The sequence below is a fragment of the Nycticebus coucang genome, chromosome 24, assembly GCF_027406575.1.
Source record: "Nycticebus coucang isolate mNycCou1 chromosome 24, mNycCou1.pri, whole genome shotgun sequence".
In the NCBI taxonomy this organism is placed as follows: domain Eukaryota; kingdom Metazoa; phylum Chordata; class Mammalia; order Primates; family Lorisidae; genus Nycticebus; species Nycticebus coucang.
This window is the reverse complement of record NC_069803.1, coordinates 27288039-27311627: the sequence shown is the minus strand read 5'-3', so window position 1 is coordinate 27311627 and position 23589 is coordinate 27288039. Positions and strand designations below refer to the sequence as shown.

The window sequence follows — 23589 nt, the reverse complement described above, 5'->3', positions numbered from 1 at the left end:
GGACGGTACACTGAACCTCCCGCTGCTTAGCTTGGAACAGCCACACTGCTAATGCTTCATGTCCCCAACCTGCACCTGCCTGTCCACTGTAAATGGCTGAGACAGAAGCAGTTTCTTACGTCTAACGTGGGACTAGACAGCTCTTGAATAACAAGAGAAAGTTCAATGATCAAGAGAGCCCCAATTTCCTAAGCATGCTGCTTTACGGGGGTGCCTCTAAGCATTCCTGAGGCTCCCTGAGCCTTTATAAAGGGAGCAGTCTTTAGAAACTATTACCTCCTTGGGCAGAGGCATTCTGGCCTCACCATGGGCCTTTCTGAAGGAAAGACCCATGTTGTTGGCTGAGCTCCTATCCATCGCAGCCGACCTGAGATGGAAGATACCTTCAGGCTCTTCAGCCAGTCTGGATTCCAACCTCTTCTCATCTACACAAAAATATTCCCTATCTGTATTTCTTGGGTGCCTCTAGTTTCTTAAAAGAAAGAGTGCCCTGTTTTTATAATCTGGAAAAGAGGCTTAGAGGGGAGGATGCCATCCTCTGGGCTGGGGAAAGGCCTCTCTCTCCTCTGATCCCCTCTCCATGTTCAGCAGGGCTCCTAGGAAGTCCTCTTCCTAGTAACTTTCCTTTTGTTAGCTAGCCAAGAAAAAGCAATGACTCTGGAGAGCTGATGTCAGCCAACCTCCATGGGCTGTCTCCCAGCCCTCATCCTAACTGCAGCTGCTTCCCCTCCAGGAGAGACGCCCTCCCTTGGGCTGTGAGAGTAATTCTCCACCCGATTGCCTGTGGGGGAACCCACCAAATCCCTGGGTGGGGAGACTGAGCAGGAATCAACCGCTCCAAACAGTGGTCCTCAGGGTGTCGGTGGTTACAGAGCCAGCAGGGGTTAGCAGAGCATCAAGGATGGGAGTGGGCGTCCAAACGCTAGCTGTGTTCTATTCCCCAAGTTACCTCATCCACAACCAAAATTCACCTATGTCACCTGGAGGCAGGACAGACACTTCACCAGCTCTGATGATGAGGAAAGGAGAGAAGGTGAAAAAAGACACTTTGCCAGGAGGCTAGACTGGTATTCTGAGATTGGGCTCTAGTGACTGGCCTCTGTGGTGACCACCTCACCCTTCACCTCTGCCCCAGGACACAGACCTCTTTTGGGAGAAGAAAATAAACTTTTTAAAAATGTGTGTGTAAGTAAGCTTTTCTGTATAAGTTAAAAATTAAGTTATTAAAATGGCTTCAGCTGTGTTCTTTAGCTCAGCTGCAGACCCAGTGAAGAGTCTGGATTAAAGGCAGAGGACACTGCTTGCTCCGGACGTGCCGACAGCAGCAGAGCCGCCCAGCACTCGGTGGGAAACCCCCTCTCCCCAGCAGGAACGAATCTCCACCCTGGACACCAGGGCCACAGTATGTCTGATTCTTTTCCTGAAACAAATGTCCTCAAGCCTCCAGCCCTTCACATTGGAAAAGAATTCTGCTTTCTGAGTGCATCTCCCTCTGTGAAAGATGCAATGCGCACCATGGAGCTTGCAGCACCCTCTTCATTATTCTAAGGACTGAGGAAAGAAAGGAAATCACATTCACAGCACATGGCAGCTGCCTCAGCCACTGGCTACGGGAGCAGGTTCATTATAGGCTGCTCAAAGCTCCTTAATAAAAATGGGGCATAAAACCACAAAACCTAAAAAGGATGAACCGAACATAAATATGGAACAAACCCAGATGTTTAGATCCTGCTCTGACTCTATTTTACAGAGAGAGGAAGTACGGGGGGAGGGGCAGGCAGACAGCGAACTAGAGGATGCAGCGCTGGAGCTGGCTGCAAAACAGCTTAGTTCCTCCAAGTTACTACAGCCTTTCCCCTAAGGGGACAAATGCAACACCAGAGCCTCGGAACGCAATTCGCCGCTTTTCCTATAAAAGAGAAAATCAATCAAGAACAGGAAATGGACCTAAATGCTACCTAGCTTGTGATTCTGACTCAAAAAAAAAAAGAAACAACTTGACAGTTGAGTGACTATAAAGTATTATAACCTTTGCAATGTGACTAAAAAAATGGGAATAAAGCTAGAAGAGGAAGACAACTTTTTTGGAGCGTGTAAATATGTGCCAGGAATTGCATGCTAGAGAATCTCCACCCACCGACTTATTAAAACTCAGTAAGATCTTTGGAATTACTGTCCTGGAAGAAATGTGAATTGTAGAATGGGCCCTTAGTCACGGCCACGGTGCTGGGAGGTGGAAGAACTGAATTTAGACTAGCCTGCTTGGTCTATGGCCCAAAGTATTTCATTTTTTTTTTTTTTGTAGAGACAGGGTCTCACTTTATGGCCCTTGGTAGACTGCCGTGGCCTCACACAGCTCACAGCAACCTCCAACTCCTGGGCTCACAAGCGATTCTCTTGCCTCAGCCTCCCGAGTAGCTGGGACGACAGGCGCCTGCCACAACGCCCGGCTATTTTTGGTTGCAGTTCGGCCGGGGCCGGGTTTGAACCCGCCACCCTCGGTATATGGGGCCGGCGCCTTACCGACTGAGCCACAGGCGCCGCCCCGGCCCAAAGTATTTCTAATGCGCTAGGGCACTTGTGCTGTGGGGCGCCCCAACTGGACCCACCTCCCCCAACTCTGGTTTTAGACATCCAATCAGCCCTGGTAGAGGACACCCCTTGTTTCACAGTGTCCTTTGATAAATTACAAAGGAAACGGAAGCATGTCGACTATTTCCATTTCAATAACAGGGCTCAGAAAGAAGCGGAAGAATAAATCGCCCACTCCCATCCTTGATGCTTAATCGTGTCTGATGACACAGGTAATAAAAAACTTTGTAAACAGGGCTTACAAAGATGAGAACTACAACAGTAACAACTTGATAACTATGGTCACCATGTTTAAAATAACAAGGACGACAATACCGTTTGGGAGCAAAAAAGCAACAAAGATGGCACAATGATGGCCGTGAGCTCCTAGAAGGGCAGAAAAGTCAGGTGTCCCAAACTTACAAAAAGATGACTGAGGGCTTGATACGGCAGACTAAACGATTAGAAGATAGCTGAAAAAGCTGGATAAAATTTGAAATGCTTCTGTTAACAAATGATCAAAGACCTAACAGTTATTAATGATTAGGTCAAGAATACAGAGAAAACACGGGCGTCAGAAGAGGTCTACAGGGCGGGCTGCGTAGCCTTCTGTAGCCTCCTGAAGCGGAGAAGCAGCTGTTCCCTCCCTCTCTCTAAGGCAGCGGTTCTCAACCTGTGGCTCGCGACCCCTTGGGACTGTATTAAAGGTTCGCGGCATTAGGAAGGTTGAGAATCACTGCTTAAGGTGTCAGCTATGCTCTCGACTAGAAAAGCTTGTGAGAGACAGATTTGCCTAAAAGACTCACGAGAGTGAAGGAACAGGGGTCTGAATTGAAAGCCTGGCAGAGACGGAGACTCCGGCACGCAAGCCCCATTCTGGACTATACTCTGAAGGGCTCGGCTTTACAGAAGGGGGAGGTCTCGAGGAGGGAGGTGGTCATCTAAATGACCCAGATAAACCCTGGGCCTTGGTCCTGGACAACTACTGCTCTGAGATGACTGACAAGAGGAAACAGAGCTCCTCCCGGGAGGAGGCTAATATCATCTAAGCATTGGAATATTCTTGAAAGCAAATTCTTATATAAAATGCTCAGGAAAGGATAAAAAATGATGTGGTACACTTTGAGACAGGACAGCACAACAAGAAATAAAAAATGGAGGGAGTCCAATCATCTGACACAGAAGGCCAAAGAGCCGCATGCACTTGCTAACTTCGCGGAGAGGACCTGTCTGCTCAGCTGACCTGCTGCTTTACTCTCCCATTTTTTACTAAGGTTACGACACCATACTTACCCTTGGGGTGTTAGGCACAGCCTCTCATAAACATTTCTTAGGGGCTTAACTTAAGCCTACTTCTGAGGGCCACCCTTATCAGGAGGAGGACAGGCTACAATACCTTATCGCATTTTCCTGTATCAATGTCAGGATGCATGCAATTTCCATTCTAAGTGGAAGACTTTGCTTATTTGCTGGATTATCTCTGATTCAAAAGAGGGGCCATTATTATTGTGCATGGAGGAAGGCAGCCTATGATGGGAAAGGGTACAATGGGACAGGAAAGGGGACTTCTTGGGTGCTAGTTACGTTCTTAATATGAGTAGCAGTTACAGAGTGCTATGTGCTGAATGCGTGTGTCTCCCCCCCAATTTATACATTGAAATTTAATCCCCAATGCAACAGTATTAAGAAGTGGGGCTTTAGGAGGTCATTAGGTTCTTGACACCCCCAGAACTGTCAGAAATAAATTTCTTTTGTTTACAAGTTACTCAGTCTATGGCATTTGTTAACAGCAGCCTCAAGGAAATAAGATAGACAGGCACTGATTAAACAACTCACTGTTTAACATGTACTGAACTTTCTTCTTTGTTATAGTTTATGATAAACTTTTAAAATAAAAAAGAAGGCAAGATTAAGTAATCTCAACTATTTGAATACTTGTTTAAATGGGGAACTTAATAAATTCTTCATGTCTATGGAAAAACAAATAAGAGAAGTTGCCTTGTGACTCCAATCAGACAAAGAAAGAACATACAATTATTAATGTTACTCAATAAAGGAAGAAATAATGAAGGAAGTTTAATTGACCAAGTACGTCCTTAGCACGTACCAGGAGGCTGGAAACTGAAGAGCTTTATTTTCGGGAATTCTTCTAGGACAGAAAAACTCTAACCTAATAATTTAGACATTTTCATGTCTGAAGCAGGAAAATGAATTAGATTATCTGGAGGCATTCCTGTTCTTTGACACTTAATTTTTAGGACACATAGCTGCCCTTCGTTGCTAGAAATGTGTTAATGACCTAAATTAAAATTGAGCCCACATCACACTCACACAGTCAAACTTGAAAAGAGAAAAAATATGCTAAATCTATCTTTTGAAATTTAAATTTGATTTTTTTAGATTAGATACAAAAGACTGAAATGAGGATTCGCGATTGCTTAATAAAAAAATCCATGAAATAAAAACGAATTAAAGAAATTGTGTTTTAATTACTTTTGGGTTTCATTAATCAACTATTTATTGAGTGCTTGGTACATGCCTAGTGGCACTGAGACAAGGAAATATATTCATTAGTTTCATTCATTTGCTATTGAAATGAGACCTTATTGTATCTCATTGATCTCCTGGAGGAGGGCAATTATTTCACTCTTCAACAGTGTACACTGAAATGAAAAGAAAGTTTGTGAACAGTTCTCATTCTGAATGTTTGAAAATGAACCAATTAACTCAATGACCCTCCATCTTTGAGAATTTTGTTCCTGTTCTGTTAAAAAAAAAACAAAAACATACAAAGTTGATAAACAAAGGTTATCCAGGCATAATTTCAGCTCTTCAAAGTAGTTGATTACTGCGAGTCATTATTCTCCATCACCTTGGCCATACAGGGAGTATCTGGGGACGGTCTGCTAGGCAAGCAGTCTAAGGTTCTTGTATAAGTTTTGAGAAGGGTATACCAAAATAGTAACAAAGTAGGTAAGAAAGTGTCAAAGTAGGTAACTTATAGATCTGAATAGAAGCTACCCTGGGTAACTCACAGTTGGGTGATGTTGTGGGGGTTGTCTTAGCTCTTAAAAAGTGTTTTCTTTACAAGGAATCTGGCCTATACTCTGACACAGGAGGGTCCACAGTCATCTGATTCAAACATGGAGTGGCTCTGTTGTTACCAGTGCAGAATGTCCGCTGTGTCACAGGGCATTTTCACCTCCTTACTGGTGCCTAAAATCTTTAGCCTAACCTCTCTGCAGAAGTTAAAGACTGTGCCATCCTATCACCTGGTAGGAAGAGGAATCCCTTCTACTTGGAGTCTCTTTAAATACAGACTTTAAGAGGGAAAATAGCAAAGTAGGAAGTTCTAGAAATGAGTCCCTCTGAGGAAACAACCATTATGGAGGAAACAACCATTATGTTGGAAAAAACAGTTGGAACCAACTATTATGGAATGCTGGAACCTGATAAGACACTCAACAGTGACCAGGGCAGTGCTTGAGGAGGGAAAGGCTGCTGCGTGGTCAGGGAGCTGCGTGTTCTTAACCATCAACAACCCCCCATTCCTCAGTGTCACCACAGCTGCAGGGGCGGCAGCCTGTGCTCCTGGGGCAGCTGGGTAGAAGGAGGGTGGACAGGAAGGACCTCGTCCTCCACAGACAGGTAAGGATGGGGGTGGAATCAGATTCTTACAGGGGCGTGCAACCTAGATCCCGCACATGTACAGATTATAGTCGGGTTTCTACTCCTGTAAGAATCTAATGCTGCCACTGATGGGACAGAAGGTGGAGCTCAGGTGGTGACGTGAGCAATGGGGAGCAGCTGTAAATACAGATGAAGCTTCACTTGCCCACCTCCTGCTGTGTAGTCCAGTACCTAACAGGCCACGGACCAGCACTGGTCTGCAGCTTGGGGGTGGGGCACTGCAGGCCTGCAAGATCCAAACAGTAGGAACTCGTTCGTGGCCTACTCACGAATGCTTGAAACATGCACTAATTAATACATAATACACTTGTGATGCCAAGTGAGGGATGGTCTAATAATGCACTTGAATGAATTAATGTCAAGACATGGAGTAAAGATTCCTGAGAGGACCTATGCAGAGATGCCCCTACAGGCCAGCTGTGATGCTACGCCAATTAGCACTCTGTTATCTAGAAAAATAGTATTCTGTTATCAAGACTAGTCTGATTAATAATGCTGAAATTAATGGGGGTTCTTGTAGTAAAGCAATACCTATGCTGTATCTATTGTTTTAAAAAAGAAAGATATTTATAAGGATAAAAAAAATCCTATTGGAACATGCACCGAAAAAAGAAACATCTATGATCATTGTTATAATACCAAAATGGAACAGGGGAATATACAGAATGTAGACAATGGGCAATTAATTAGAGGACAATTAGGGGATAATTTACTAAAAAGATAAATTATGTAAAGGGAGATTAAAGAAGGGCCCTCTTTCTCTTCCTTTCTGGTAAGTCTTACATTAACACACCCACGCGTGGCACAGACCGGTCTGCGTTTGGCAGGCTTCCTGTGCCCATTAGCAAACACACATGATGTAATGCAAAAGCTTTTCCAGACATTTCGGTGAGGGTCAGAAGTCCATTACCAGACAGAACCAGTTATAAATGCATCCCATTTTTCAATTAGATTATAATGCACAGTAAAAACGACCTTCACTTGAAACTGAGGGTGATGTGTAGCAATCTGGAATACAGGTGAGTTTTCTGAGGTCTAGTAGGTAAATCTCAGCTATTTTTAGTTTAACAAAACAAAACAGCTACTATTTTCTGCCCCCTGTGGTTCTATGGTATAAAACATTAATTTCATCCTAGGAAGCCATATTGGAAGCCATAAGTCACAGGCACACGGATTTTTTTTGACCGTTAGGTACTATAGACACAGCTCGGAGCGTCATGATTAAGAATGATCTCATCTCAACAGTGACTTGTTTAATTACCCCATGTTTATCCCTCACCCCTTCTGTGGCTTTTTAATAGATTTAAAATGGCTAGCAGTCCCTGACTCCAGTGATCTCTGTCATCAACCATTCAGACATTTTCTTCATTTTTCACCATCACTGTGTAATCTATCAGCCTTGTACAATTCTTGGCCAATGGCCATATTAATTTTCTACTTGAAAGAACACAAATAGAATACTGCTTATGACGAAGGCAGTCAGGGGATCTTGGGGAATAGCTGTTCCCCTTGCTGCATAGCAATTAGCTTGGCAAACGGAAACAGAAACACGATTGGATCTCATACCCAGCCAAAATTGCCAAAAGAAAAAAAATTCATTCTGTTGGGGGTGTCAAACAGCTTTTTAATAGTGGCTATTAGCAGTTACACTTGCCCTTCTGCAAATGGTACGGGCAGTGTGACATCAGAGATCTGTTCCCATGGTGATCATTAGTGATGGCATTTCAAACGTTGTGGTTAGCCTCTCCAGTATAACTTACCATAAGAGAGGGAAAAGAAAATTCCATCAACTTGACATTTTTGAAGGAAAGAATGCTGATCATCCAAGCAGATAAACATCACACTTTTTAAAACCATAAACAGATGTATGTTGATAGAAGATACCCGGGCACACTGGCAAAAGATACTAAAGCACTTGAGACTTAACAGGGACTAATTAATTGCTTAGATATTTAGCAGCAATTAGCTGTTATTTTCTGCCTACGCATTATTTTATAAACTGGTGTTCTTACAACACCGATTTACCCATTTTATATGTAGAAAAGGAATCTTTTCTTACTCCAAAGCAATTAATCTGGAGTTGAGAAATAATCTGGAATTTAAGGAGAGAGAAAACTCACCTTCCTCTGCAGTTAAGGACAGTAAATGAGGTGAAGACCGAGTTAGCTGCCAGCCCAATACCAACATTCCCGGAGGGCAAGGCCACCGTCTCCTTCTTTTGCTCCCTCAATATACAGTAATTTTGATGTTGATGAAACTAAACATTCCATTTTTGCTTTGTTTAATTTTCACATTTAGAGTTGATAGTTAACTTTAAAACACAGTTTACTAAGACAATTATATGTACTTTGAAAAAACTAGAATGAATAAACGTAAAAGCTTCTTTTTAAGAAAGTGCTTTATTGGGTGGGTGTGGTGGCTCGCGTCTGTAATCTCAGCACTTGGGAGGTTAAGGCAGGTGGACTGCTTGAGCTCAAAGGTTTGAGACCAGCCTGAGCCAGAGTGAGACCCTGTCCCTAAAAACAGCCGGGAGTTGTGGTGGGTGCCTGTAATAATAGCTACTTGGGAGGCTAAAGCAAGACAATGGCTTGAGCCCAAGAGTTTGAGGTTGCTGTGAGCTGTGATGCCATAGCACTCTACCCAGGGTGAGTGAGACTCTGTCTCAAAAAACAAACAAACAAAAACAAAACAAGCCCCCCCAAACAAAGAAAGTGCTTTATTTGACTTTGATAAAGAACATTTTCAATTTTCTTATGTAGCTATAAAGGTAGTCATAGTCTTTTAAAAAAGATAATCAGCTATAAATTACACGGTGTATACTTATAAACAAACTATACTGAGATATCACAGATAAAAAATAATTTGTTTATTAATAAGGAAGAAAAGGATACCCAGAGTCTTTCTGATAGTGATTCAAATCAGATCTACCGTGTAGTTAATACTATTGTCTAGAGGCTGAATCAAAGATTATAAATTCAAGTTACAGTCCGCTGGCAAAATAAAGGGAAGTCATAATGAGTCAGAACATAATTTTAAAAATTCTACATAAACACATTACTCTTTCAATTACAGCAACCAAACTGATAAATGATTCTGTGTCTCCCTTACTTAAGCTACTAGTGAGGCCAGGACAGAATATCTAGGCTCCCATTATGAATGACTTATAGAAAAGCCTACAGACCCAGAATAGGGACTCACATGAAAGGTCAGAAAAAAAACGCAGGATGCTTAGGTCACAAAGTGTCACCAGTTGTGACAGAAGTTAATATGCATTCACAAATCATGGATAGAATTAACCGCCTATGGGAAAGTTTTTCATCATTTTCATCATCCAACACCCAATCTACAATGAGGTGAGATCACTGATGATGAAATTAAAGGGTCTCTTAATGTGACATCAGAAAAGGATCTACCTAAATGCAATCAACAAAACATAACTGGTCATGCTGAGAACTAAAGAAGTTAAGATACTAAGGGGCAGAAAAAAGTCAAGGTGGTGCCTGTGGCTCAGTGGGTAGGGCACTGGCCCCATATACCGAGGGTGGTGGGTTCAAACCCGGCGCTGGCCAAACTGCAACAAAAAATAGCTGGGTGTTGTGGTGGACGCCTGTAGTCCCAGCTACTCGGGAGGCCGAGACAAGAGAATCGCCTAAGCCCAAGAGCTGGAGGTTGCTGTGAGCTGTGATGCCACAGCACTCTACCAAGGGCAACAAAAAAATCCTACAGTCAGAACCATAAAAGACAACCTAACCCACTTTTTTTTTAATAGGGGAAATAAAGGTCCATGGAGACCAAGTCAAATGAATCCTCCCGGATCACAGGAGAGCTCCTCCTGACAAAGCAGGAACAGAAAATCCCAGCGACCCCCAGCTCCTCCACCCCACGTCGGTAGCTCTTCTCAGCTAACTTAATGAAGTATTGATATGAAATACAGCCCATGACACCAAACACCATACATTTTCACTGTATGTAAGGGTTAACTTACAGAGAATACTTGTTTGCCTTTTTTACAAAAGTCAATTATAACACAAGCACACCGACACACACTGCACTCCAATGAGAAAGACCCAAGACAAAAGGAGCCAGCATGGGAGGGAAAACGCTGTCATGACAAACCTTCAAGTTCTGAAGAATGGACTCCTCAGGTGTCTGGTTCAGAAACTTAAACAGAACAATAATATGTTACTAAATTAGAGAAATCAAGTGCACTGCCTATGTTCTTAAGTTTTTCATTTGAAGGATGACCAGAGCTTGAGTCAAACAAAATCAAAGCCCATGTGGTTTTCCTCATAGAAAGCAAGGACGGGGCTCTCAGGCCGAGTGGCACCCTGTCCTTCCTCCTAAAGAACTCACTTTTGTTCCCAGGAGGCGTTCCAGGGCGGTTCCCGTGGGAACCCTCTGGCCAAAGGGCCTCCCCCCACCCACAGCAGAGCTACTGCACCAGCTGACGAGAGGAAGTCTCTTCTTGTTATCCGAGAAATTCTACATGCAGATGATCTGAAATTGAGCTATTATTTAAATTATGGTAAAGCGCTAGAACGACAAATATGGCAGAAAGAGGACAGATGATGATTTCCACTTACAACGACCCCCTGTTCATAAAGAGCAGAAACTGAGGCTCTTCTGAGCAACTGGATATGACCTGAGGCAAGTCAGGGCTGCTCTCTGCAGGCAACATTTTGAAAGAGAGCGAGATGTTGTGAAGGCCAAAAAAATAATGTGGAGCAGGGACAGAATATGGATGCTCCTCGGCTTTAAAAGTGATCAGGTTCACTAGAAAATCACGTGAAGGTCTGTCTGACTTCATCAGACTTGGGGAATGCAGCCCTGCCAGGGTAAAGGAGGGCCGTCATTACTTTAATGACTGGGAAGAGAACACATTTGGAAAAGAATACTGAAATCTGGCTACCTACCGTGTGGCCTGAGGACAATCAGCACAGGTACCACCTGGGAACCCACTAGAAAGGTAGGCTCTCAGGCCCACTCAGACCGAGGAGTCAAAATGTGCATTTTAATAAGACTACGGAAATCTCAGGTATTATCAACCTGACTCAGCTGTGTGTGTTCTGAGTCAGTCTGGCCCTTTCCTGGTACTTCTGGTCAACCACAGGTCAAACAGTTAAGAGGTGAACATTTTTCACTATTAGGCGAGCCTCATGTAGTTACCTTTTCTTTCTATAGGATTAAAGGTAACAGAGAAAAACACAAAGTTAGAGATGTTACGAAGGGCTTTATTAGTCTATCGTGATAATGTCAAAAACTTCAAGCAGACTAAATGATCAAGCGAGCCTGGGTCATTACATTTTCATAATTACAGTCATTAAAATCTGAGCCTGGGTATTGATTCATTGATTGGCAACAACTTACTACTTTTTTTTAAACTTAATTTCAACTTCCATTTTCAGAAAGACTATCTTCTCAGAAGGTGTATTTTAGCTTTAGGAGTGCCGTAGCCTAATGGGAAAACAAATTGCTAGAGGAAAAGTAACCTACATTTGATCATGGTTTTCACCCCGCCGGCTTCCTGCTGGGAAGAGCGATTTTTCTAAGGACGCGCTACTGAAGAGAAGTGTCAAGGGTGCACGGGCACCTGTCCTTCCTACTCCCTGCCACGCCCGCGCTGTACCCTGACTTCCTTTTCATACCCACTTCCCCACTCAGGTGATGTCCCAGGTAGGGGATGGGGAAGGGCCTGGCTGGACTCAGAACATGCTACCCCAACATGCTGCCTTGGACACGGGACACTGGAGGGGAAAGAATCTGAGGAAACAGCGGGTTCCGGAAGTGCATTCTGACATTCCCCCACCTTTCTCCCCTGAAGCAGGACATAACACCCTCAAGTGAGACAGACCCAGAGAAAGGGACACCTTTTATCTCTGAAGATGGAGGGGCCCCTAGACCTTTAGAAAGCAAAGCGGGGAAAGCTGTTCCCTAGGAACAAAGTCCCCCAGAAGAAAATGTGAGGACCAAACACTCTTGACTCCAAACATCTTGCAGCTGAGGCTCTATTTTAATTTTCTGAATAACGATAGTGATAACCTCCACGTTGGCTGACTCATCAAACTCCACTTGCCCACACAAAGCACAGACAGCGGCTAACCTCACTGGCCAGTGACAGACGGCGAAGGTGGGGATACGGGTCCTCAGCTTGTCCCTCGGACGGAGAGCTAAGGGGCTCTATCCCACCAAACTGCTCTTGTGAATTTTCTTTGCATTTGAGCAGAAGTCCTTCACTTGTCAGCGTGGCCCAGTTATGAACACAATAGCCATAACTAGCGGTAAGAGAGCACCAAGATAGTTTTCGCTGTGGTACCACGTTTAAAATGTGAATGAACCATGAACTTGGCCCTCCCCTAGTTACCTGATATAACGGCTATTTTCCCAGATCCATGTTCTTCCCTAGCTATTCTCTCCGCTTCCTCCATCAGCAGCATGCCAAATCCCTGCAAGGAGAAAGAGGGGGTGGGGGAAGAGGGCGGGAAGTCCATTAAGAGGGGCCATAAAACAAGAAGGCTATAATTTAGTAGCTGCTCAAATCTGTAGAAATAAGAGTGACAAAAGCCCATTTATGAGAGTAATGAAAAAGAAACCATTCAATTATACCAAAAGTACTCTGCAGCAATTAAAAAAGGTACAACCTTCTAACAAGAGCCACAAAAAGGCATTTTGTGGATGATGTAATCCAGTCACAGCAAGAGAGTAACTCCTCAACTTTTGTCTCTTTTCAGTTAAGTCCTACGCAATATCAAGGAGGTGGAAGTCTGGGGCGGTGTGCCTTTATTCATGATCCTCTACTTTCTAAAAGGTCCTGAAACCAGGCAAAATTCTTTTTTTTGAGACACAGTCTCAAGCCGTCACCTTGGGTAGAGTGCCGTGGTATCACAGCTCACAGCAACCTCCAACTCCTGGGCTTACGCGATTCTCCTGCCTCAGCCTCCCAAGCAGCTGGGACTAGAGGCGCCTGCCACAGCGCCCGGCCATTTTTTGGTTGTAGTTGTTGTTTGGCAGGCCTGGGCTGGATTCGAACCCGCCAACTCCGGTGTATGTGGCTGGTGCCCTAGCTGCTTGAGCTATTGATGATTCTTTAATCATCAATATTGGGGCTTACACTATATTCACCAGTAGTGATTTTAGCACATTTTCCTGAAATTTTAAGAAGTTATTAATTTAGGGTGTTTGGGGATTAGGTTTTAACTACATATAATACATGTTACATTTATAAAGTGTTCTAATATTTCATAAACACTTTCATATCATCATCTAATTTGATTCCATAAGTTAATGCATATGAAATTTTTGACTTTCAAAAAACAGCAATTCCATGTGGTTCATCTCTCCTCCTTTCCCCCTCGTACTCCAAAGAGTGAAATTTGGGGAGACGACATCTCTGAACAGCTGAAACCCTGGCTCCTCTGGGTTCTGCCCTTCTCCTTCCCCTCTATTCCCCTCTGTCTCTGCCTCCCCTCACTCTGTTCCTTTCTCTTTTCCTATTTGGGGAATTTCTTAGTTGTAAGTCAAATAGAAATGGAAGACAGGATACCTGATGCTGAAACTTCGTAGGATCCCGACTGCTCACGGGGACTACAGTTCCATACACATGCAGCTCTCGGACCACGGAGACCCCACCACCCAATTCAAAGCGGAAGGTTTCCTCTGAACACTTTCGTAATCGCAGGAGGCCGATCAAAATGTCTTGGTCTGGGTCTTCATAGGACAAGAATGTTTCCCAGCCACCATTTGCAACATAATCTCTCCTTACCAATTCAACCTGTTCAGTAAAAAGTCACAAAAAATATTTCTCACAATTAAAGAACCAAGTTCACTTTTGTAATTTTAGGCTAATATCCACAGTTGGGGATAAAGAATGAATAATCACAAACTGGGTTTCTTTTTACTTGTCTACTCTCAAATAGCACCAAGATTAAGTAGAAATTTATGCCATGTTCATAAACTATTATAAAAGGAAAACAATTATATACGTTCACAATATTTGAACTTCATCAACCTTGAGATTCTTACAGAGATCCAGCTCAACAAATGCTTTCATGTATTTAAATCTTCGGCTCTCCATGAAGAGTTTCTAATGTAAAATCACAAATTATGTCACATGCGTGGCTCTTAGAAACAGCTTGTCACCTCAAAACTGCCAAGTGCTCAGTGGTTTCATTTTCTGGTCTTTATCTCCTCCATGGAAACCTGCCTTTGGGGAAAAAATGGTCACTTGTTCCTTGATAGGATTCTAAGAAAGCATGGCATCCCATGGGGCACTTAAAATAATATGCATAATTATGGAATAAAAATGTTAAAGAGGCCGAGTGATGGCTCACACCTGTAATCCTAGCACTTTGGGAGGCTGAGGCAGGTAGACTGCTTGAGGTCAGGAGTTTGAGACGAGTCTGAGCAAGAGCAAGACTCCATCTCTCATAAAAATAGAAAAAACGAGCTGGGTGTTGTGGCAGGCATCTGTAGCCCCAGCTACTGGGGAGGCTGAGGCAAGAGGATCACTTGAGCCAAAGAGTTTGAGGTTGCTGTGAGCTATGATGCCACAGCACTCTACCCAGGGTGACAGAATGAGACTCTGTCTCAAAAAAAAAAAGAAACAGTTAAAGAAAATTCAGTCAATGGAGGAAGCTTTTATAGCAGCAATCTACATGGGCTTTTGACTCTTCAGCTTATTGTAAACACAAAAGGCCCTTGTGCTTTGCCTAACTATAAGCAACACGTGACGTATGCCTGCCTGGAGAAACCTACACAGGTGGATGCGGCCACAGCCAGACACGTCCTGAAAATGGGCAGATGGTACCCAGCAGAACTGAGCGATTCAGACACTTACATTCCTTCTCGTCTTAATGCCTGCTAAGTGACTGGACTGCAGAAGAAAATGGCAAAATGTGTTGGGTCTAATTTTTTCCCCAAAATATCTTAAATAGGAAAAATGTCAATAAAATAAATAATTGATGCTGAGAACAGCAAAATCATCTATTCTAACCTTTCTCAAATGGGGTTCCACAAGAGTCGAACCTCTCTGAAGATTTGGCATATAGTAGTCATTATCCGTGTAAAAGAGAGAAGTTAATTCAGTACACATAATGAATCTTCTAAGGCATTACACTTAATTTTTGTGGAACCCTGTTGATAAGGGCAAATGAATTCATTTGATTCATGGGCAACCGTTTAACAGTTACACACACAGAGATAAACAGATTGTACCATGTTCTAGCTGAAGGTAGCCAATAAACACAGGGGACTACATTTGAATCAGTTATAATTAAATAAATTTTAAAATTCAGTTCATTTGTACAAGCCACATTTCAAGTGCTCACTAGTCACCGCCATGTTGGATGGGGCGCAGACAGGACATTTCAACACTGCACAAAGTTCCGCTGTCAGTGCGACAGGGAATGCGGTTCAGACTTGGTTCCCTACCCAAGCACTTCTAGAGTTCAGTCACCCTCAGATGGGGCCATACTGGCTTGACATCTATATCTAACCCTCACTCTCGGCTGTCAGTTATCTATTTCTAGGGCTTGGTCCTATCAGTAAGACGGTGTGGGTCCATGCTTGGCAAGGATCTAAGGCAGATCCCAACCTCAGTAAAACGAAGAAACTAACCTGATACGGCCGTACTTTGTGATGAATTTCTTGGATTCCAACCTCTCTGGTTCTCACATCTCGACACTGCCAAAAAATAGGGGGAGGGAGGAGGCAAATACAAAACTGGTAATTTATTCGCTTTTTATTTAAATCTCTGTCAAACCCTGGGCTCAAAATTTAGTGTGGACGAAGTTTACATTGAAATAAAAGAATAGAATTTAAAATTAAACTATTTTTAATAAATCAGGATGGGAAAAGCAGAGTGGAAATGTATGAAGCATACACTATGGCTTTTAAAGTAAATTTAGAATTCAAAAGAAACATAATATAATATAATCTTAGGGGTAAAGAACATTAAGTCATAAAATTAAAAAATAGCTTGCCAAGGGATATAACTATCTGAAAGTATAATCCAAAACTATGTATACAGAAAAAGAGCAAATCTCTAAATTTTTAAAACCTTCACCATTTTAGGGCAGTTAACATTCTGAGCATCACCACATATGTACCATTTTGTAATAGAAATGTCAAAAAGATGCATGTTAAAGGTGGCTGTTTTAAAAAATATTTTTTTGTGTTTTTGTAGAGAAGGGCACTATGGGAGAAAGGGAGGGAGGGAAGAAAGGGAAGCAAGAAGGAAGGAGGGCAGAGCTGTGTGCTAGACGACCTGAAGGTCCTCGGGAGGTGCAAAGCGCCCAGGGACGCCGCCAGCACAGTACAGCGCACACACCAGGCGCAAGAGCCTCCCACTCCACCGCCCAGGGTGCACACCATAGAACCTGACACTTATAATGACAAAATCCTTATTCAATTACACGCCATATTTTTCCCTGTAGAACAAACCATAATCATTTTTTCCCCAAGATTCTAACGTTTTCTTCCCATGAGGAATGATCACACTAGGAAATCTGATGATGTCATGTAAGTTACTCCACTAATGGTGTATTTATGAGGGACAGTTATATATAATAATGCTACATGTGTATATACCCACATACAGAGCATTTGACGAGAAAAATAGGAGCTCATTATTCACTTCTATAAAAATAAAGTTATTTCTATGCCCCAAGAAGCAGCCCACGATAATGCTTTGCTGGTGCAGAGTCCATGAATTCTAGTCAACAAAGATGTACAGTAGACAAGAATCCCAAATCTCTGGAACTGTTAATCCACTAGATGCAGCTACGGCCCTTTGGCTATAGCAGGTCTATCAAATAGAGAGAATGGACATAGTGTAGTTAAACATTCTTAATGACTGCTTTTTTTTCTTTCTTTTGGCACGCTTTTTAAGAGACAGAGATTGGTGTGTGCTTATTTTCAGGTAAGGACATCGGCCTATAGGAACTAGATGCCTTTGGCTATGATCAATCCTAGTTTACTTTAACAGAGGTGAGCAGAGCTGATGAGGGGTACAGGGATAAAGAAGATGGATGGATAATGAGACTGTCAGGATAGCCAGGCCCAGGCATCACTGCAGTGGTGGCACTCCCAGAGGCAAGTGGATGTGGACAGCAAAGACAGCTGGAGGCCGGGCAGCAGGCAGGCACACAGTCTGTCTGATACTGCTAAGGACTATAAATGCATTCGCTGTTTTTCTAGAACTTAAAACTATTCATCACTTTTTGTTGTTGTTGGATAGACTAAGCTAATAATGTTCACAAATCCTCCTTTGGCTAAATAATCCTCTGAAAAATTTTCTCCATAACAATTTGAGCAAGAGAATAAAACGTCTTAGACGAGTCCACCAACTCGTACGCACTTCTTAAAACAACGCCCTTCCCAGTGTAGTCTCGGTTTGAACTACACATGAGAACCACACACTTAGTGCTGGGCAGAAACAGAGGCCATGGCCCGCTTTCACCCTAGTCACTCAGAATCTCAGAAGGCAGAGCCCAGGAGTCGGTACCCTAGCCTGGACACCATGCCTGACTTTTCTCTTTAGAAGCTCTACGAAGTTCCTGAGGCACTGAGTCACACACATTTCTATGACTTAAGAATCACTGACACGGAGTGCTTCGCATTCCCTGGGCTTTCTGTGTTAATACTTCCAGGGCCAGCACTGTGGAGATGCTCAGTAAACATTTGTGAAACAAATAGGAAACTTGCATAGACAGCGGAGGGGATGAAGGGGACGAGTACATTGGGGGGGCGGGGGGGGCAACAGCATTTCTGGTCATTTTTTTCATGCACATAATCCTTGTCTCTTCAAATGGCTGTAATTTTTTTTTTTTTTTTGAGGAATTGTCTCTCACTCTCCTTCAGTCAAGAATTGAACACACAATAATTAAAACAAAAAAAAAGCTATTTTAAAAAAGGGAGCTGAGCACCTAAGTTGGCAACTTCAGTACGGTGAAGAAAGAGGAAGTGGAGAAAGGGACGGGGGCAGCCCTTGCCATGACCGTGTGGCTTCAGCTTCAACAAGTCACACAGCGAGAACGCCTTCAGTATAGCAAAGCAAGTGTGACGGCACCAGGGAAGTCTACATTTCAGATCAAGGTGAAGGTCTGCCAGCCGTGTCGCCTCTCACCTGTATTCCGAGGTCTTTCATCCTCGCCAGTGCCAGCTCTCTCAGATTACCGTGCTCTACGCCGGAGCTGACTAGGGGCATTGGAATATCCCTGCAAGAGACAAAACATCAGCCATTACAAAACAGAAGTCAGTCTGTATAGCAGTGAGGCAGGGAGATTAACAAAAAAGAAAAGAAATAAAAACAAAAACACAAAAAAAGCTGTGGCGTAGACCAGGAAAGCAAAGGCTTACTAGCCTAATCAGGAGGCAAGGTTCAGACCCTCTCTGTACCTCAGCTTTACCACTGATGAAATTATGATTTTCACTGACCTCTTAATGGAAAGAGGAATTCTACCTCATGGAAATCACTTTATGTAAGATTACAAAGTGCAAAACAAATGCCAAAATCATTACCAATAATCATTAATCAGGACTTTTGGCTGAAAAGGCATTTGTACTAAATACAAGAAATAAAACAGTGCTTTACAAAATGTGTTTAACCAAGGTAGCTTAGAAACGCTTTCCCATACAGTTGCTGAATAACAAGTAACCAGGAAGCTCGAAAGCCTGGCTTGATTTGAAGTGACTGTGCTTTACAAGAGTAACAGCCTAAGGATAAGAAGAGAAAAAATTTATTTTCTGGCATCAAGAAGACATCAATCAAAAGATGAAGTGAGGACTTCCATTTTAGTAACCCAACATCCTCATCTAGACAAAAATCAGTATCTAAAGATACAACAGCTGAAAAAAAAAATCTGAAGTAAGAAAATACTCAGCACATCTGCTTCCTATTCAAAGACAAGTCTCTAATTTGTTTTGTCTCACATTTGGTTGATCAGAAGAAAGATGTGAAGAATATGCCAATTATCCCTTCTCATTCTGCTTGGGAATCAACTTGAGTTTTCTCCTTTTCACTTATCCTTTCAAATGTTAAATACAATTAGCTAATTCATCCATTTGATTCTAATGAGATATCCTCCCCCAAAGTATCAAAAGCCAATCAATTAGCATTAAGAGCTACATACAATAAGTCTATTAGGCTCTGGAAACCAGTCGAGTTTGCATAAAAACACTATAAATTTAAGTTAACTGCAAATTCTTTCAGGCAAAGACACGCTGGAGTTCAAGGTGAGAATGACCCAACACACATACACATACATGTTACACATTAATTAGTTAATATATATAAATATATTTGCGTGATCAGAGTAGTATATATGGTTTACTTGTAGTTTTTAGTGAAATAAATTCTATCTTTGGAACTATAACTTCTTCTTATCTTTTAAATTTCAGATTACTATGAGGGTGCAAGCGATTAGGTTACAAGGCTTGCATTTGTTAGGTAAGGTCCCTGCTATAGGTGTGCTGCTCACCCAGGAACTGTAATTTCTTAAATTCAAATATACTTGGGGGTTAGTAATTAGATGAAACTGAATGAAGGCTATTAAAATAAAATACGTAATCGATTTTAGCAAGGAATATTTAAATACACTGTTTTGATATTTTACTGTTTCAGATTATAAAAGTCAAAAGTAAAGTCTTCTAAAAGCCCTTTTCTTATTGTAGTTTATAAATAACCCATAAGTGTATGAATACATGAAATATAATAGACTATTATATATGAGAACACATAAAATAAATACACTTCACAACTTAAAGTAAAACTGAAAACATTGTGATGCATGGTACTAAATTAATCTGATAAAATCAAAGGTGACCTATGCGTATACCGTACATCACCTGACAAATACATTCAATTCTTGTTATTCATGTTCTGTAAAGTTCGTGTGAATACTGATTAGCAAATACTAAAACATTGCTCCTAGGGAATATATGGGGCTAGGTTCCTAGGAGCCCCTAACCATTTTCTTCAACTGACCAAAACATAACTTGTTTCGTGTGTGTTTCTGTTTAAAGACACCATGTTTAACATATTGATTCATTAACTAACTCATTAACTGACCCATCTTCGTAGTTGATTCACTAACATTGAACTCATGGCCACAGCAGTCTGACGCGTGCCACAGAGGAGCTTACTAATATACCTATTTTCTCTAAGACACATCACAGCCTTCTTGCCCTTAGGAACACTGGACAGACAGCCCCTCAGCACTACAGTTGGCAGCTGTCCTCTTGTTTACACTCAAATTAAGAAGAAACTGATGGAGGAGGTGAGGGATAGCAGGGATGTCCGGGCAAGGGAAGAAAGCAGAGGCCTCAGTATAGGGCGTCATGGGCTGAAGAATAACTATATGTGGAGAACTGATCAATAAGAGACAATTATCTGATACACTAGAAATCAGAAAACAAATGCTTATCATTAACGATAAGTTGCAAAGGCAGACAACGTGAATTGCCTAAAAATTGATCTAGATGTACTTATAAAATTCATGGTCATGGGACAGTACCTGTGGCTCAGTGACTAGGGCGCTGGCCCCATATACCGAGGGTGGTGGGTTTGAAGCCGGCCCCGGCCAAACTGCAACAAAAAAAATAACTGGGTGTTGTAGCTGGCACCTGTAGTCCCACCTACTCAGGAGGCTGAGACAAGAGAATAAGCCCAAGAGCTGGAGGTTGCTGTGAGCTGTGATGCCACAGCACTCTACTGAAGGTGACAAAGTGAGGCTGTCTCTATAAAAAAAAAAAAAAATTCCTGGTCATAACCAGAAGTACACTCTAGAAGGAAGGTTTTATCACACCATGTTGGTCAGCAGAACTATATGAAAGAACTACCAGCAAGTTGCTACATAATTTGAAGGACCCGGTGCAAAATAAGAACAGAGGATCCCTTGTTGACAAATCATTAATAACTTCATCATGGTGACAGTGGAGCGTTACGCCAAGCGTGGGGCCCCATGAGACTGTGCAGGCGACACGTCCTTGCGGCTGGCCGTGGTTACTACAAGCACGAGTCAGGGAGGAGCTGGTAATAGGGATTTACAACGATGCTGACAGTTCATAAATGTTCTTATACTTACATCTCTTACTGCAAAAATGCAACCTGGCTTTCACGGTCTTTGGCGGTGATATGCCTGGAGTATACCAGATGGAAGTCTCTCCTCATTAAGGAATAGAAATTCAGTAATTGCCGCTTTCAGTGCTAAAGTCTTTTTACTGAAAATGAGGGGAGATAATTCTATACACGATGAGCGTCTCCAATGGGCAAAGTACGGCATTGAGCAATCGGGACTAAACGTACAAACAGGCACTGCTACTTTCTTCTCTCAGGAGTTCAAAACCTAGATGAGATTACTGACCGTTTGAGCTTGTCACATCCATCTAGGTAGAGATAAAATCATTTTTCGATTTCTCAATTTGATTCTATCTAGCTTTGCTTTCTTAGCTTGAAGAGAGATTACATACAAGAATAGTTTTCTACTCCAACAGGTAACAGTTCAAGCTTAGATGTCCTGATATTTGGAATTGCTCATCAAAATCCCTTCCAGTGATGTCTAGACTTTTGGTCTAATTTTCTCATTCTTCAGAAACATGTTTTGGTTGCAAATTGATATTCCTGTTCTAATGTCTCACGGTGATTTAAATATCACATCAAGGCAGACAGCTGTCAAATAGCCCGTGGGCAGCAGCATTTTAAAGTCACTCTATCACGTGTCTGGATAGAATTTGATGTTTAATCTTTGACGGCACCCTTCAGAGCTGGAATACAGACTCTTCTATTAGGGCGCTAGGTTATAAAAACACCCAGTAAGATGTTATTGCCTCAACTGTCAGAAAACTACAAAGTATAAAATAGTTAAAAGGGGGGGTACGGTGTGGCGGGTGGGTAAAATAACTGGTTAGAACACCAAGTAATCAGTAAACTGTCACCTTAAAAAAGTGAGAAACAGCCGATGGCTCATGCCTGTAATCCTAGCACTCTGGGAGGCTAACGTGGGTGGATCATTTGAGTTCAGGAATTCAGGAGTTTGATGCCAGCCTGAGCAAAAGTATAGATCACGTCTCTACTAAAAATAGAAAAATTAGCTGGGTGTTGTGGCAGGCACCTGTGGTCCCGGCTACCTGGGAGGCTGAGGCAAGAGAATTCCTGAGTCCAAGAGGACTTTGAGGTTGCTCTGAGTTCTGAGGCTAAGGCACTCTACCCAGGGTGCCAGAGTCAGACTTTGTCTCAAAGAAAAAAAAAAAGTGAGAAACATTGTAGTCTCACTCACATTATCTTCCTTTCCTTATTGTTCCTCTCTTGTGACACTTGCCTAAGAAATAGTTCCTAAACTCTTCTCTACGTAAACCTTGTAAATTGAGCTTCATTAGTCAAATACTAAGTGTGTTGTCTGTATTGGTAGAGGCTACCACTTGGTGAACCTATATAGAAAGACACAGATTTGGGCGGCACCTGTGGCTCAAAGGAGTAGGGTGCTGGCCCCATATACTGGAGGTGGTGGGTTCAAACCCGGCCCCGGCCAAAAACCACAAAAAAAAAAAAAAAAAAAAAGATAGACACAGATTTTCTAAACACACAGAACAAAAGACACAAATGATTTTCCTTTACTAAGATTAAAAAAAAAGTTAAGGACAGCGCGTGTGGCTCAAAGGAATAGGGTGCCGGACCCATATGCCGGAGGTGGCGAATTCAAACCCAGCCCCGGCTAAATACTGCAAAAAATAAAAAAAAAAAAAAAAAATTAAAAAAACTGTTAAATATTAAAATCATCTGGATTAAGCACTCTGGGAAGAAGCTTTTCCCCTTTGCCAACTACTTCCAAAATAAACAGAGCAAGGACGCTTAATGGCTAATAGCTATTTTCTCCATTCTCAGAATTGCTCCGTAACTATTAAGACTGAAACTGGAACATGGCTGAGTAAAACCCCCTTCAATCTCCACACCCAAATCAGAAGGTTTCTTAGCCACTTAACATTGTCTAAACCCTCAGCCTTCCCTCACACATATTTGTGTATATTAAGTTACCAATTAACACCTTCCTTAGCATTTTCCTTTCAAAATTTTACCATCTAGCTCTTAACAAGTTTCCTTCTGGAAGTTCAGACATACCAAATTCTAGCTCTATCCAATATAAATTTTAAAACAGCTTGAAATGGAATACAATGTGTTTTTACACAGACGTATGTTGTATGAGTCCAAGGGGTAAAGACCGCGCTGAGTTATGACCATGCCACTGCACTCCAGCCTGGGTGACATGAGACACTGTCTCCAGAAAGGACACCAGATCAGAGTTCCTGCATTGTTATTAAGTGGTAAGTGTACTACAC

The 23589-nt window shown here is 42.3% G+C and overlaps 1 protein-coding gene across 1 annotated transcript in view; it reads right to left on the bottom strand.

Annotated features, from left to right (window-relative positions):
• Positions 1–23589, bottom strand: part of ELP3 (elongator acetyltransferase complex subunit 3) — a 72461-nt gene that overhangs the window by 6033 nt on the left and 42839 nt on the right. Inside the window, exons 11-14 of the mRNA XM_053578328.1 lie at positions 18383–18473; positions 15874–15939; positions 13802–14029; positions 12623–12704 (exon numbers count right to left, since the gene is read on the bottom strand). Coding sequence (XP_053434303.1) covers positions 12623–12704; positions 13802–14029; positions 15874–15939; positions 18383–18473 — 467 coding nt within the window. The remainder of the gene's footprint in view (positions 1–12622; positions 12705–13801; positions 14030–15873; positions 15940–18382; positions 18474–23589) is intronic.